Here is a 17,402-nt window from a genome sequence, read left to right as displayed (position 1 = left end):
AACAGCCATAAGGAACGGTTTTGAGCCACCTGCATCCACCGACTCTGCAATGCATTTGAGGTTGACACTCCATCTAGTGGGGATGTCGTCCTATACTGTGTTTACCTGAATGGGGTCGCCATTAAAGGATTGTGTTGACTTAAAAAGAAAAGGCATCAGTTTATAATAATATATATAATTTATATTATTATAACAAAATAAATACACAACGGTACGTCTTATTTGTAAAGATCTTTTGAAACAATTGAAAAAGTCGTGTAAACATTTACATCAGAATTAGATTTTTACTAACTACTTGTACTCTGTGCACCGTTTTCTGTAATATCCTCATTATTGGCGCCATTCTCCTGCAAACTTGAGGTCTCGGGGATTTCTGACACGTCTGTTGAGGCCACATCGGCGTCGGGTACATCTGATGCCTTTTTAAATTTATTTATATCTGTGAAAAATATAAGTAATACAATAAGTACTCTGTCTCATTCCTTTTTCTGCTAAGAGCTAGAATAGCTAAAGAAGAAATGGCAAACAAGCTGACGGCCCGTGGCTTTGCTCGCGTAAATCAGTATTTACTCGAAAAGTATCTTATATTTTAAATTAGGATATAACGTACCCATGTACTAAATTTTATTCAAATCCAGTCAGCCATTTAAACGTAATTGAGTACGAAAAAACAAACATATTCACAAACTTTTTATTTACATACAATACTTATTCATCATATCAGCCTTCAACTGCCCATTGCTGAACATAAGCCTCTCCCTGGGGGGGGGGGGGGGGGTTACCAGTAGTTACCACGGTTGGCAGATAGATTGGCAACCGTAGTTAGGCTTTAGACATGTTTTATGAGGAACGCTGTTGCCCATCCCTCGCCTTTCCTTAGTCGTCTTTTACGACATCCACGGGAAAGGAAGGGGATAGCCTATTCTATGCCGGGACCACACGGCCAATAATACTTATTACATATTTACAAAATTCCTTTGAAATCGGTCGAGCGCTTTCGGAGTCGAGCAGAGGAGACTTCCCTTTAAATAATCCTATGCACATACCATATTTACTGTGATCGGCTCCCAGCAGCCGCAGATAGTGAACAGTGTCGGGCGTGGCGGTGTAGGCCCGCAGCGAGTGCACCCCGCGCCAGCCCACCAGCGTCAGCTGCAGGCCCGACTCGCCGTCTCTGTACTCCAGGACGCAGCTGCCTGTTGCTGTGGGGGGAGAAGGGGTTGTTAATATTGGGCAATCCATTAATTAGCAATCCAGTTGCTAGCAATATACTCTATCAGGTCGATCTCTTCGCGGTTCCATCTAGAAGCCATTGTATTGTATTGTAAAATCTTTATTGTACATAATTCACATTGACACCAGCAATTCATCATGCTGAATTGCTGGTGTATTCATTACGATGGGCTAACTGACCTGCCTTTTCATCATCTCTCACTGGCGCTAGCGTATACCGTTAGCGCAAGCGAGGTTACAACTCCATTGTCATCCATTAATAATACCCGTTGCTGTGGGAGATATGGTGTGGCATGGTTTACCATCAAAAAAGCTGGTTTTTTAATAGATGATGATGGAATGGTAACCCCGCCTGTGTTAACGGTATACACTGGCGGAGCACCAGTGAGGGATGACAGGTGAGGATGAAAAGAAAGGTCAGTTAGCTCATCGTGATGAATACACTTGGAATTCAGCACGATGGTTTCCAGGGGGGACCACGTTGAGGTCGACCTGGTTTGGTATATTGCTAGCAATAGGGCTCTTAGTCTTCATTATTACCAATCCCTCCCCCCTGATAGGAAAGGAAGGCCTATTTTATGCCGGGACCTAAACGGCAATGGTTTTGATGCTAAACGGTCACTAAATTATGGACGCCTGCAACACTAGGCGTGTCACGTACTCATTGTTGATCCTGAAGAAACCTTATTAGTTCTAAAATTACAGTACTCACCGAAATCTTTGACCAGCGCCTGCGTATGTTCGCTGAACAGCTTGATGTCTGGTGGATTGCTGGGATTGTCGTTCTGCAGCACCAATATCAAATCTTCTTTTAATATCCTGAGTCGCCGTTTGGGACCTATTGACGGCGATATACTCTGTAGGCCTTCTTGAGATAACCTGCGTTTATACGGAAAGAGAAGAATTAAGATTTGTATAGAATCTTTCACTTGGGAAAGTCTCATTTATTTGCATTATTAAGCAGCCAGCATGAAAGTATTTTTTATATAAAATTGAATGTGTAAACCTGCCCAAATACACTGCAATGCAATTGAAATTCAATGCTATATGCGAATGACTATGATCATATCATAGGTGAGGATAAATGAAGGTCAGTAAGTTAATTATGTGAAATTAATTGGAATTTCTGTCAATAAACACTATGGTTACCAAGAAGATAGTGTATAGTATAATCTTCATAGGGTAGAAATTGGGCTACTAAATTCCTGGTTACATATTTCTTTTTATTAGTTAAAAATGCAGTTGTAATTCCGCGTACAATATCGATATGCGTTAATAAGACTAATCAACTCAAAGCAATATATTTTTCAAATTTTGTTTGTCTGTCTGTATGTTTGTTCTAACATCATGTAAAAATTACTGCACCAAATTAAATGCGGTTTTCACAGTTGTGTTCTTGAAAATCTAATTTAAAATCTGGTGTATCTGGATATTGTATCTAGAAGTAGCCTATTTCGTTGGTTTTTCTACTACTGAAATCCACGCGTATGAAGTATCAGGCAAGAATTGAGTACATAAATAAATAAAATAGAACTGTATTAATGTGTATGTATGTGCATATACTTAGTGCTTAGTATATAGTACTTCACATTTTTTTATCATTAATCCAGTATTTAACATACATGTTCAAAATTAACCATTTTACATATATTATAGTTTTTATAAAATAAAAGAAAATAAACGATTGAAATAGAATAAAATATACATATAATACATCAAGTCAACAGACGGCATTTTTATTTCACAATTAATATAAATCATAAATAATAATATATACGTAACAAGAACCAGCATATTTTACAAACAATACACATCAGTTGTCAATTATAAAAGAAAAGTAAAAAAAATAATTACATACAAATTTTTACTTACCTAAACGGGCACACCATATTCTTATTGTCACACCTCACAAATGTTTTCACACCGGTATTAATAATTTTTATATTTGTCTCATTTCTCTGTACAACATCTTTCACTATCGGCGATACTAAGTATATATTCTTCTTCTTCCCCACATGACATCTTGTTAACAGGCAGGTAGAGTCGAAGTCTGCTTGTAAGTCATAATACTCTTTTATTGAAGGGAACACATCTTCACTGTCTCCAGAGAAGAAGACAAACGGGTCTTCCCTGTAACCGCCCATTCTTCTTTTCTTCTTCGGCGGTTCTTTCTTTTCTTCTGTGACTTCTGTGTTGTTCTCTATGCTTGTTTCCTCTTTTTCCCAGGGCAAAGGTTTTGTTTTTTCGAATACTGCCACAAAGAAACCACCAGTGTCTTGTTGGTGTGGGAGGATTCTTATACTGAAAAGGAATACTTTTTTTTAGAATAGCAAACAAGCTGACGGCCTACCTGATGGAAAATGGTAACACCATCGCCTATAGACATGAGCAGTATCATGAACACAACAGAGTATACTGTTTCGCCCACGATACCCCCCCCCCCCCCTGCGTTGCCATTCCTGAGGACTCAGCTGTTATTCCTCTATACCCTGTAAATTCACTGCCATATCCCACCGTTCAAACCGAAACACAGCTATGCAAACACGACTGCTTCACGGTAGAAACACGAATGTGACAGAGGTGCCCAAGCAAACGACTTTTGTACAAAGTCTCCTGGTTTATAATTTATATTAAAAGACAGGATTGTGTTCCACAAAAAAACCAGATTTCAATTTTGGCAAAACCTGTTATTTTTATATTTAAAAACTAAACTACTGAACCGATTTTGATAAAATTTCTATGGAGGTCCCGTAGAAATTTTCTGTAATTATCTCCTTCCAGATAAAGAAAAAAAATTAGAATCAGTTTAGAACTGACGGAGTTATGTTACCACATACATAAAAAAAATACAACCGAGAATAAAAAGGCAGGTCAATTAACCCTTCTTTGCATGATTTTTTTTATTGGTGAAATAAATCAAGGTGATATAATTCATGTTCAAAATTAAAGGAAAAATGGTTAAAAAAATTAATTTGACAGCTATGTTTTTTTCTGCAATGAACATTAAAGAGGTATCCAGACACGATCAACTTAAAGTGAAATTGATCTTTTATATAATTATTGGGTATTCAATGTTATGATGGAAATTTCCACCATTATGCAAAGAAGAGTTAACCCATTGTGAAAAATACACCTAGAATTTAGCACGATAGTTTTTATAAAGGGCCGCGTGGAGGTTGATCTGGCAGGGTATATTGTTAGCAATAGTCTACATTATTAAAAAAATTACTACATTATTAATTTTAATATAGGTAAATAATATTAGAACAATTTTCTCACCATTTCTCCAAGTTATATTTATGTACGTCCTCAGGCTTGGGCGGGAACATCTGTGGCCGCACCACGGTCTGCCACTTCTCCGGCACATCCTCATATTTGTCGTAGAACACCATGTCTTTTGATGCTGGACGCCAGTGGGTCATTCCTTTGATGACATAATTAAATAATAAGTAATTATTTTTTATCTCATAACTGAAAAAAGAAGATTGCGTACAAAACTTATCTGGTTGAGAAACTCTAATATCTATGATGTCCACGGTGCTGTTTATGTGTATAGGCAACAACCATTATCTTGGGAGGGAGTGGGGGATACATTGCTAGTGGTTCCTCTTGAACGTGGTTTATCATCATTTTAAGTTCATCATCACCTATCATCCGTTACTATCACGTCACCTTTCATTAGGTGACTTAATGGAGGCGTGTGTTTACAATTCTAAATATCATATTGAGAGCTACCTTTCCGGTACTTGAGTCCAGGCAGCATGTCCGCGACGTCGACGAGCCGCAGCGCGTCGCCTGCTTCCTGCAGTATCCTGTGCACGACGGCCTCGTTCTCGATGGGGTTGAAGGAGCACGTGGAGTACACCAGCCGTCCGCCCACCGCCAGCAGCTCGCAGCCGCGACGTGCCACCCGATACTGCACGCTGCCGGACACATGAATGAATGAATGAAAACTCTTTATTGTTCCCTTTCAAAGAATGATATAGATTATAAAGATTACTTATATGTACACAAACAAAGAACACCAAAATGCATATAATGAGGAGTTTGGTTTTTCCAATTTTTCTGTATAGTGCAGAAACTTGGACGATCAGGCAACAAGAACGCCGAAAAATTGATGCTCTAGAGATGTGGTGCTGGCGACGACTGCTGCAAATACCTTGACTGCCTTTCGAACTAACGTTTCCATTCTGAACGAACTAAAATCAGAGAGATTGTCGTCATAAAGATTAATCATATGATGTACACAAACAAAACGAATATTTAATTAACATAATGGAGACATATTGCTCAATCGCGAAGGAGAGCCTACACGATCCAATTGTGAAAACCACGCCACTCTGCCAAGATATAAGAGAGAGAGAGACACAAACAAAACGAATATTTAATTATATAAACTTTATTGCACAAAAGCAAGATATAGAGGCAACAATGGGCGATCTTCTAAATAGCGATCTCTTCCAGGCAACCTTAGGATGTGGAGGAATAATTAAAATTATATCTGGTCAAGGCGTTTATTTCAATTTCATAATGTTACAGCATAGTTTACAGTGAACGTTATGGACCCTGCTGATAGCAAGCGACAATCGCAGAGGTGGCCTTAATATATATATATATTTTTAATAAAAGTACGTCATACGTCGTAATTATCAGTATTTTTTTAAAAACTGAACATTTTTTAATGTTTCAGATTATTTAAAAAATGCTCGGCTAGCGAACTAAAAACATTGATAATGTTGTATTATTTTTATTAAGCTGTCAAAATAAGTTTGAAAAATTCCGAGGCAATATATGAAGGAGGTGCAAAGTTTTAAATACTACCTAGATTTATATGCAACCTATTCTATGATTAACATTTTAGTTTGTTTGCAGAACACATTTAAAATCATCAGTCGGAAATATTTTAAATACATTATCGGGACTTAACACGATGAAAAATTGCGCTATGATGCAATAAGCATCGAAACGTCGGCAATAAAGTAGCAGGTATGTAGGTAGGTCCTATTTACCTGAAAATTTTATTAACGCGAAAAGTCACGATAGTGTAATTAAAATATGTGTAAACAACACGAAAGTTTAAAATTAATTATGAGTCAGAAAAATTAAAAAATCTTAAATTATTTTTCAAAATAGACTAATAATTGCGACGTTGCCACACTTCGATAAGCTAATGTTATGAGTACTCTTAGACGAGTAGTTATTACGATATTGCGTTTTTTAACTTTTTAAGCTACATTCACCATATCTTCGCAAGTGTCCAAGAATCTCTACCCACTGATAAAGATATTATAACAATAGTCTACAAACCCATGTAAGTTGTTCCCGTTGCCGGTCGACCACTTGAGCCAGATGTCCGGATTCTTGCGGAGCGTGGCGTCACCCGAGCACGGCACGTCCGCCAAAATACGGTCGAACTTCAGCTGCTTTGTCGATGATGGATTCTGTATTAAAGTTGTACATGAAACATCTTCAGTACTTTGATGACTAGCAACTCCACTTGCGCCAGTAGGTGATGATAGGTGTGGCTGAAGTCAGGTTAGTTGGAATAAATTCACAAAAAATTAATCACAATGGTTTTAAAGGGAAATTGAGAAGAGGAATTGACAAGGTATATTACTATAAATGAGGGGGGGGGGAACTATAAGCCAAATCTTTTTGTAATATAGATAAAAAAAACATATTACGCCGACCCCAAATAAAAATTGTGATAAGGGTAAGAAGATGATGATGATGAGGGTGGGGGGAGGGATTGTTAGTAATGTGGTGTATATCAGCATCAGACATAGTAATGTGTCTAAAACATTTTACAATTATATGGATTCTAAATAAAATAAACATAGTTTATGCTTGAATGTCAATTTGCTTAGAGTAGATCTAATGTCCAAGAGCAATACATTCTATTCTACCTTTTATTACGTAGAAGATTATATATAGAAAACACCCAGACCAGTACAAACAGACGCATGAATACAAATATGCGGGGAACGAAACTGACCTGTTCATCACCGATGAGCAAGGACGGCATGACGGCCGAGTCGTGGTTGGTGATGAGTATGCAAGGTGAGTTGAGCCGCTTGGCCTGGTGCACCAGCATGTAGCACCGGCTGTTGTCCACGTCGTTCGCCATCACGAAGCCTGTGAGGATTTTATTTTTTTATTTTAATATTATATCTGGAATTAACACCTTATATCTAGAATAAATAAAAAAATATTATGTTTACACTATACATTAGCCAATTACAGATTTCCAATTTGTATACCAGACAATACTTATACTTATTTTTGGAGGGTAGGTTAAATTAAATAGAAAAAAAAAGACAAGCGTGGATTTTAGCTAGCTAGCTTCTGCCCGCGGCGACAGGACCTACGATGGCAAACATTTTATAATTGCATTGTGAAAGCCCTAAAACTTTTTTTTTTATCGACGAATAACAAACCAATACCCTCTAACTAATATTTACAAAATAGTCGTAGACATTTTTTGTAAGCTACCTATCTCTTTTTTTATATGTTACATAGAGAAGTTATTGTTACACCAACATAATTGAGAATAGATACTGAAATTTCTACCATCGTACAGCTCGCCATCGACAGGGAGTTCGCCTCATGTCCTACAGCCAATGGTCGCGTACTGCGCGGTTTCAAAGATCTTTCCTCACACGAACACTCAGGTTATTGAATGAGCTCCCTGCCGAGGTTTTCCCAAGAGACTACAGCATGGGGTTCTTTAAAAGGGGCGTAAAGAGTTTTCTTCAGGGTCGGCAACGCGCGCGTAATACCTCTGGTATTTCAGGTCTTCATAGGCTACGGTAACCGTTTACCATCAGGTGGGCCGTATGCTTCTTTACCATCTCATCATAAAAATAATTAAGAAACAATTAATTTGCTTGTTTCAATTTGAAGAGTGGGATATGGCAGTAAATTTACAGGGTACAGAGGAATAACACCTGAGTCCTCAGGAATGGCAACGAATAAGAGGCTATCATGGGCGAAACAGTATACTCTGTTATGTCCATGGTACTGCTCATGTCTATAGGCGACGGTTACCGCTTATCATCTTTCCATCAATTCAATCGCTTTCCATCAGGTGGAGCCGTCAGCTTGTTTGCCATTCTAAGTTGCAAAAAAAATGTTACAACTAATTTAACAAACTCACCAGTGGGCACTTTGTCTTCATCTGCATGAAGAAACTCAATCAGTTGCGCCGTCTTCGAGCCAGGTGCTGCACACATATCTAATACCTGAGATAGGGGGAAAGATTGTTAGTAATGGAGACTGAGAATCCCATTGCTAGCAATATACCTAACCAGATCGACCTCCATGCGGTTTCCCCTGGAAACTATCATCGTTAATTCATCATAATTTCATGATGGGCTAACTGGCCTGTTTTCATTCTCATCGATCAGTCTTCACTGGTGCTCCGCCAGGTTATTTAATATAAAGAAATCTGATGATATTATTTAATATTCCTCTTGGGCTGGTCACCTTATGATGCGGTTGCACATCTAGCACAACCGGTGGTATCATGGAGACGGTCTCCTGACGTGACACGCCGCCAGCCGCGGTCTCCGCTACTAGGAAGTTGTGCAGGCGGTACAGCGGCTCGCTGCGCCGGATGTCCGTACGAGAGAGACGGAGTTGCCACGCCAGGCCGCCAGGGTACCTGCAATTTTTTTAATGGGATAAAATTGGAAGTGTAACTCCGCTAGCGCTATCGATATATGCTGGTGGGATCCTAGTGAATAATGATAAGTGAAAATGAGGACAGGCCAGTTGGTTTATCGTGATGAACTTGCCAGGAACTTGCCTGGAACTTGCCTCCTTTACCAGAGGGAAACTTTGTACAAAAGTCGATTGCTTAGGTACCTCTGTCCCATTCGTGTTTCAACCGTAAAGTAGTTGTGTTTGCATAGCTGTGTTTCGGTTTGAAGGGTGGGATATGGCGTAAATTTACTGGGTACAGAGGAATAAAACCTGAGTCTTCAGGAATGGCATTGAATGGAGGGTATCATGGGTGAAACAGTATACTCTGTTATGCTCATGTCTATAGGCGACGATTATCACTTTCCATCAGGTGGGCCGTCAGCTTGTTTGCCATTCTAAGTTGTATAAAAAAACAAAAAGGAATTAATCATGATTGTTTTTAGAAGGAATCATGCGTAGGTCAAGATAATAATGTATAATGCTTGCAATGAGGCTGTTACAATCCATTTCTCCCCAAGGTAGCATTGCACGGCTACATTATTGTATCAGCTGTTACCTGTCCACTGCTGAATATAGCCTGCCCCATAATGGGAATTTTGTAAGTAGTTGCCACACTTGGCTGGCGGATTGGCAACCATATTTTGGCTTTTAATGATGTTTTAAGAAGGATAGCTAAATTTTGACATTGACACGTAGTTTGTGGTTCCAACCAACTTATGCATAAATGATATACCTTTGGAAAATACACCTTATATTTTGAAGAAATAAAAAATATTGCTTCAACAACAACATCATAAAATTCCCGTCACTGACAGAAATCAGTAGTAAACTATAAGAAAGGATGAGCGCAACAAATCACAGTGGTAACATTTGTACAAGTTTTTTTGCCTTGCACAGCCCATTCCTTAATAATCATAATACTTCATTGACATATTATAACAAGTGAAGCTAAGCCTATGTACCCTTCTTGTTTCCCATACCTATGGTATGAGAAATGTGAGAAAGACTCTGTTTTCCACGCTTAGCCTCTCATTTGGGCTGTTGTGCGTGTCATATATACATGACAATTTAATGACCTGTTATTACACTCCTCGCAAAAATTAAGGGAACATAAAAATTTTTGAAATTTTTGGGTGATTTTCAACAGGCTGTATTTCAGTGAAAAATAATCGTACAGGAAATTTAAAAAAAGGGTTTTGAAGCTTGAAAACTCTAGTTTTCAGATTTTTTGGTGAAAAAATTTTATGAGCTCCGGTTTCCATGCAATTCTTAAACAAAGCTGAAAATAATTTTTTTCTAAATTTTCTAGGTTTCGTTTTTCACTCTATGGGCATGAAAAAATTTTTTCGAGCTACTCCATTGTATAGGTCTCTTAGCGTGTTTATTCAGCTTCAAAAATCACTTTGGATGGCTCAATTACGACCATTTGTCTCCGAGATATCGAACTTTGAATGCAAAAGCATCCTTTTCCATTCAACTGCTAATATCTCTGGAACTACTGGTCGCACAGCAAGCGGGCGCCGAGTTTCTTTATCTGCATACAATTTCCAATTAAGCACAGTCAAGAGTTAGTGAAGAAAAAATTTTTTCCACCTCTAACATTGAATTAAAAAAGTGGAAAAAAGTGACTTTTCTCCTTTTTTGGTTATATGGGCGGGAAAGCTAAGGTTTGAGGATTTTACAGTCTATTGAAAGAACCCCTAAATCCCTGGAGCGATCGGTTCAACGGTTTTCCCGGACCAATTGATTGAAATTTTGGAAAAAATAAGTGAACAAGGTTTTTGTCCCTTAAACTCACCCTAATCCATTCAAAAATCAATAATTTCATTTGTTTTTCACTTTTTACTCAATTTTTTATTTTTTAAAAATTCATTATCAAAAAAAAAAATCGAAAAAAATCAAGAAAATTTTTAAGAAATTTTTTTTTTGAAAAGTCGAAAAAAGTTTACAAAAATTTTTTTTTTTCGTTTTTAAGTAAATCAAAGTTTTTGTCAAAAACTTTGATTGATGATCGATTTACCGCCGGCATTAGCGTTACCCAAAGCATACCACGTGGAGGTTGCACGGTCGGATTTACGTGCGTAAGCACAAAAGAAGCGTCGATCGATCGATCATCAATCAAAGTTTTTGTCAAAAACTTTGATTTCCTTAAAAACGAAAAAAAAATTTATTGTAAACTTTTTTCGACTTTTCAAAAAAAAATTTTTCTTAAAAATTTTCTTGATTTTTTTCGATTTTTTTTTGATAATGAATTTTTAAAAAATAAAAAATTGAGTAAAAAGTGAAAAACAAATGAAATTATTGATTTTTGAATGGATTAGGGTGAGTTTAAGGGACAAAAACCTTGTTCCCTTATTTTTTCCAAAATTTCAATCAATTGGTCCGGGAAAAACCGTTGAACCGATCGCTCCAGGGATTTAGAGGGTTCTTTAAGGAACAATAGACTGTAAAATTTTCCTCAAACCTTAGCTTTCCCGCCCATATGAGCGATATTATTCAATGTTAGAGGTGGAAAAATTTTTTTCTTCACTAACTCTTGACTGTGCTTAATTGGAAATTTTATGCAGATAAAGAAACTCGGCGCCCGCTTGCTGTGCGACCAGTAGTTCCAGAGATATTAGCAGTTGAATGGAAAAGGATGCTTTTGCATTCAAAGTTCGATATCCGGAGACAAATGGTCTAGCCATCCAAAGCGATTTTTGAAGCTGAATAAATATATATGGAGTAGCTCGAAAAATTATGTTCTTGCCCATAGAGTGAAAAACATAACCTAGAAAATTTAGAAAAAAATTATTTTCAGCTTTGTTTAAGAATTGCATGGAAACCGGAGCTCAAAAAAATTTTTTACCAAAAAATCTGAAAACTGGAGTTTTTAAGCTTCAAAACCCTTTTTTTTAAATTTCCTGTACGATTATTTTTCACTGAAATACAGCCTGTTGAAAATCACCCAAAAATTTCAAAAATTTTTATGTTCCCTTAATTTTTGCGAGTAGTGTATTATATTAAGTGTCAAATGGTAACAAACTGATGCATTCATTTTCACATTTGTAATATTAGTAAAGACATATTTATTTAATTAACTTTTCAATTCATATTTATGAGTTTGAAAAACTGGTAAACTCAACAGACAAAAAGGATGATGTGATATGATAAAAATAAATATTATTATGTAATCATAGTCGATACAAGATATCTATATTAATTTTGGGTTGATTTTAAGGATTTTTTTGCAATTGCATGTTTGCTCTTACATTAATTGTTTCATGGTGGAAATTCTTTTTTTTTTTTATCTTAAATTATTAAATCTACGATAATTAAATAAAAAAAAATATTAAAGTCACTGGAGGAGGCCTTTGTGTCTTTTTTCACTGGACAACAGTCACTGGGTCAACATAACCTTTTGGTTAAGTTGACCCAGTGACTGTTGTCCAGTGTGTATTAATAGTATAATTATAATTTATTATCAATAAATAAAGGCCTTAAAATAGAAATTATTAAAGTGATTTAAAAAATAATAATGATGCCTTCAAGAAAGAAAGTACATTTTTCTTATCCTACAAATTATCTTAAATAAAAATCAAATCATACCATGGTAAGTTTATAGGTTTTATCTCCTCCTCTTCATCAGTGCCTTCCACTTTCAACTTCACATTCAGTAGTTCTGAGAAGTATTCACTTTTCACAATCTTCAATAGACCATCAGCCTCACACTTGGAGCCTGTGATGCGGAATGCTGTTGGTAGGTTCTCCTTCAGAGTCTTCATAAATATTGACCATTCTTCTTCAGGGCACACTTTTTGTACCTATTATTGATAGAAATATATTTTTTAATTAATTAAAAGTGTTTATTTATGATTTAGTCTGCTTGACAGCATTTTGATTGACTGGAAAATCATAGCATATATCATTCTCTATTTTTAAAAAAATATGTCCATATCCAATTTTATAATAATTTGTTAGTGTCAAATAGTAACAAAGAAACAAACTATAATTTTTTTTTAATAAAATTTTTGTGGAGAATTTAGTACACCTGTGAGACTATGCCATCCTCATATGGATTGTCTGAAAGTCAGTCTGTCAGTCCATCAGGGACACCTTTACCCACAGATATAGCCATTTTACATAATTATATATTATATATATATATATATATATATATATATATATATATATATATATATATATATATATATATATATATATATATATATATATATATACAAAGGAATTACAACACAGGTTTTGATAAATATCATAATAAAGCCAATTTTATGGGTTCTATCGGATAGAGTTGCTTGGGAGGATCACTTTATTTGTGATGTTTTTTGTATGTTGTCCCTTTCTGAAATACAGAAGCCTGAGTAACAATTTTTCTAAGGCCTGGTAATGTTTTGGGGTGCTATAACTCAAAGTGAGGAACCCTAATAGACGGACTCGTAAAGGTGGGGTTATTGTGACAGACAAAAATCGTCAAAATTATTATATCTAGGCCTATTACGCTTCTAAGTGTATACTCCAACTCTTCAACCTCACTTATTGTCTCTCACAATTGATTACTATTCCATTGGAATGTATGAAAATAGACCGACTCCTCATATATAGTGAACAACAATAACAACAAAATTACCTTGTAATATTCCTCGAACGCCGCATTTTCTCTGACAATATCTTCATAATGTTTACGTGTATCACCAGCAGGCTTTTCTTGAGGATTTTTTTCCTGTAAAGCACTTAAAAATGTATTAACTAATCGGACTAAATTAAAGTAATAAAAAAGTAAAATACATTCTTATTTACCTGTTCCCTACGTTCCCTTTTGCGTTGAGCGAATTTATTGACATTACGATTTCTTCTACCCATTCTTTTTAAGTACGCTCCGAGAGAAAGTAATCTTTTTTGTGATAAATTTATGAACATAAACATTCAATTAAACACATTTATTTTGACATTCGGTTTGATGACGGAAAGACGGAGTTAGGTTATGTTTAGGGATGCAGATAGGATTTACAAATATTAACAATCACTAGATTGAAACCCAATTTTTTTTTTTATTGCCGCATTCAATTTTCTATTTATAAAACTAAACTTACTATTTTATATTACGCTGAAAATATTATTAATACCAAGGATAATAAGAAAAATAAATAAAACCAAGCATTACAGTTAATTAAATTTCTTTGAGTCAATGTTATTTTTAATTTACTATTTAGTTTAAGAGATTAAATAAAAATGGAATATTTATTCTGTATTATGATATAAATTTAGACCGCGAATAAATACACACATCAAAAAAGTCTAAGTAACAGATACAAATTTCAATTTTATAATGTGTTTTCGCATTAAATCCTTAGTATTTTTTTATTTATATTATTTTTTATTGCTTTTTTGATATTAACCATAGACTTTTTTTTTTCATTTATTGTGACTTTGGCGAAAGCCATCAGCCAAAAAGTAACAATTACAAGGTAACAATATAAAATTACAAGACAAATTACAAAAATTATTATAGTTATAAATTAATTATAATATACTAAGAAAGTAAGTTAAGTAGAAAAGTATAGGTTACTATTACATATTTAAATTTCACCAATTGTTGAAGTAATATAATTAAAAATTTCTTGATACAAAATGGTATGTTTTAGTAGATCCTGCACTGAAGTAGGAATATTTTGACATTTTAATAAATCTTGACATTGACAAATAAAAAGTAACCGTTGAAGTGAGAATTTAGGACAAACAAAAAAATATGATCCAAATCAGAAAAAATGTTTTGGCAGTATTTACAGATAGAATTATCCAATAAATTAATACGTTGCAAATGTGCAGGAAATTTACAATGACCTATCCGCAATCTACTTAATGTAGTATAATATTGTCTACCAAGAAAAACATTAGATTTTTCAAACCAATATTGTAACCAGACAATTTACAGATTTTGTTAGAATCAAACCAAGTATCATTTAGTAATCATTTAGTAAAATGATATCAAAATGTGATGTAAAGTTGTAAATAAAGTTTTTAAATTGAAATATTTTAGACAGAAAGCTTCTTGAGTTCCAATGAACAATATTAATTTCCTTTAAAGATGTAATGGTCATGTTGAAAAATTAGATATGAGTATTTCCTTAATTAATTTGGATGAAATTGTATCAGAATTAGTTTGAGCTTTCTTAACTAGCTCAATAACAGTCTTAGTAATTGTGTTGAGTACAATGTCCGAGTTAATGATGTCAGTAACTAATGCCCTTTTTTGAGGAGATTTATTTTGCGTTGAACTGTTAATAGACACAGGGGTATTTGAATTAATTACAGAGTTAACCGATTTTGAAGTCACTGATGCATAAGATGTTTCGCCTAGAATTTTATCTTTGATTTGAGACAATTTCATCGATTTAGTGGGACAGCTATTAGATACTGCTACATGTTGTCCATTACAATTAACACATTTAAGATTCTCTTTGTTGATACAGGATCTATAATCATGGGCACCGGCACATATGGAACAAACTTGCTTTCTTCTGCAGGAACTGCTTCCATGACCAAATTTGTAACAAGTGAAGCATTTGAGTAGAGGTCTAATGAATTCACGCACATCCAGCCAAATATGATCATACGTTACGTGATCAGGTCGCTGCGTAGAGAGGAAAGTTACTAAAACTGTAGGAAGAGGATGAAAACTTCCATCTTCTTTCTTTTTTTTGAAACGTTTAACACCGATGATATCTACAGTAGATTTTAAGTTATTTAAAAGATCTTCCTCAGATATTTCAGTAGGAGCTCTTATAACTCCCTGAGATTCCAGCTGATTATTGGGTATCCTAGCCTGAAGTTTATGTTTCTCTAATAAATCTTTATTTAATAAAAATTCGTTAGCCTGTTTCATTGATCGAAAACATATTTTGAATGCAGTAGGACCCATAGTACGAATATAGAATACACCAGGTACAGTTCTCAGAATAGAATTGACTTGCAATAAATTTACATTGTTGCCCTCAATAGGAGACAACAGGATAAAATATTCATTTTTAGTAGTGTCAGAATATAGGTAATTTTGATCTTTAAACAGTCCTCTTTTTGAGAGAGTAAATTTAATACTCATCTTAGCATCTGGCTCTTCATCAGATATGGAAGTATTTTTTTTTCTTTTTAACTTGCCTCCGCTTGACTCGCACATATCCTCCTTAACTAAACCTTAACATAATAATGTTTGCCAAAAATCTTTAGCGTATATTTATGTTTTTTTTTATGATATATAATTATAAATTTTTATGGGTGCTGTATTAACAATGTAAGTAGTTTTTATTAATTTTTTATTAACCATAGACTTTGTACAAAAGTCGATTGCTTGAGTACCTCTGTCCCATTTGTGTTTCAACCGTGAAGCAATTGTGTTTGTATGGCTGTGTTTCGGTTTGAAGGGTGGGATATGGCGTGAATTTACTGGGTACAGAGGAATAACACCTGAGGACTCAGGAATGGCAACGCATGGGGGGTATCATGGGCGAAACAATATACTCTATTATGTCCATGGTACTGCTCATGTCTATAGGCGACGGTTACCACTTTCCATCAGGTGGACTGTCAGTTTGTTTGTCATTCTAAGTTGTATAAAAAAAATTTAAACAAAAAAAATTTTTTTATTTATTTTTTTATAATCTTAATTAACAATAACTACGAGTAAGTACTGTATGTACGTAGTACAAGGTAAGGTGTCTAATCAACTAAACTTAAATTAAAATTAAATGGTTGTATAAAAATTGCATAAATTATTACAAAATGTAGCCTCCTCTGTTATGGAGAACTTGCTGGCACCGATTTTGTAGAATCGATGAAACTATTATCTGAAACTGTTATCCTGCGGCAATTGTTCCCAATGAAATTTTAGTAAGGCCATCAGTTGTTGGGTTGTTGTCACTCTATTTAAGTCCTTTAAAACACGTCTCTGGAACATGTCCCATGTATGCTCGATGGGGTTGAGGTCTGACGATTGTGCAGGCCAAGACAATACTTGGATGTTTTCCCTTGTCAAGTACTCCCGTGTGTGCAAAGCTGTATGCGAACGCGTATTGTCATGCATCAACGTAAAATCGGAGCCAAGCGTTTGTGCGAATGGACGGACATAAGGCCTTAGAACATCCTCAACGTAATTTATAGCGTTCATGTTACCATTTACAAAAACGAGCTCAGTTCGTCTGTTCTTCGTAATAGCCGCCCATACCATAAATGTTGAGCCGTTGTATGGATGCACTTCCTAAACGCACCTCAGTGTTACAGTATTTCCAGGATGACAATACACTCTTCCCTTGTAGTATCAGTCTTGAACCCAAATCGAGACTTATCGCAAAATAAAATTTTATCCCATTGTTCCCAGGTCCATGTAATGTGTTTCCTACGCCATTCATTTCAACGAGCGCGATTCCCGTGACGTATCGGTGGGCACCTAATTGGCCATCGTGCTCGTAGGC

At 35.4% G+C, this 17,402-nt stretch overlaps 1 protein-coding gene across 1 annotated transcript; it reads right to left on the bottom strand.

The window, feature by feature from the left end:
* Nucleotides 1-159: 159 nt before the first annotated feature.
* Nucleotides 160-13,915, bottom strand: LOC113511043 (tRNA (cytosine(34)-C(5))-methyltransferase). The gene is made up of 13 exons (XM_026894611.3): nt 13,735-13,915; nt 13,565-13,657; nt 12,526-12,740; nt 8,719-8,896; nt 8,390-8,474; nt 7,229-7,368; nt 6,541-6,674; nt 4,969-5,156; nt 4,513-4,657; nt 3,106-3,534; nt 1,946-2,112; nt 1,047-1,202; nt 160-439 (listed from the first exon to the last, which is right to left on the bottom strand). The coding sequence occupies exons 1-13, from the start codon at nt 13,858-13,860 to the stop codon at nt 288-290; spliced, it is 2,208 nt and encodes a 735-aa protein (XP_026750412.2). The 5' UTR covers nt 13,861-13,915; the 3' UTR covers nt 160-287.
* Nucleotides 13,916-17,402: the final 3,487 nt, after the last annotated feature.

The sequence above is a fragment of the Galleria mellonella genome, unplaced genomic scaffold (assembly GCF_026898425.1).
Source record: "Galleria mellonella isolate WM207_F2 unplaced genomic scaffold, CSIRO_AGI_GalMel_v1 utg133, whole genome shotgun sequence".
NCBI lineage: Eukaryota > Metazoa > Arthropoda > Insecta > Lepidoptera > Pyralidae > Galleria > Galleria mellonella.
Note: the sequence above shows the minus strand (reverse complement) of the source record. Positions and strands in the feature narration are given on the sequence as shown.

What these genes read in the sequence shown, in the direction of transcription:
- LOC113511043 (XM_026894611.3), bottom strand. Translation starts at nt 13,860, where the DNA reads ATGTTTATGTTCATAAATTTATCACAAAAAAGATTACTTTCTCTCGGA. An exon ending in AAACCTATAAACTTACCATG is followed by an intron (nt 8,897 to 12,525) that starts GTATGATTTGAT and finishes AAAAAATTGCAG; the next exon opens with GTACCCTGGCGGCCTGGCGT. An exon ending in AACGGGAACAACTTACATGG is followed by an intron (nt 5,157 to 6,540) that starts GTTTGTAGACTA and finishes TGTGTCCGGCAG; the next exon opens with CGTGCAGTATCGGGTGGCAC.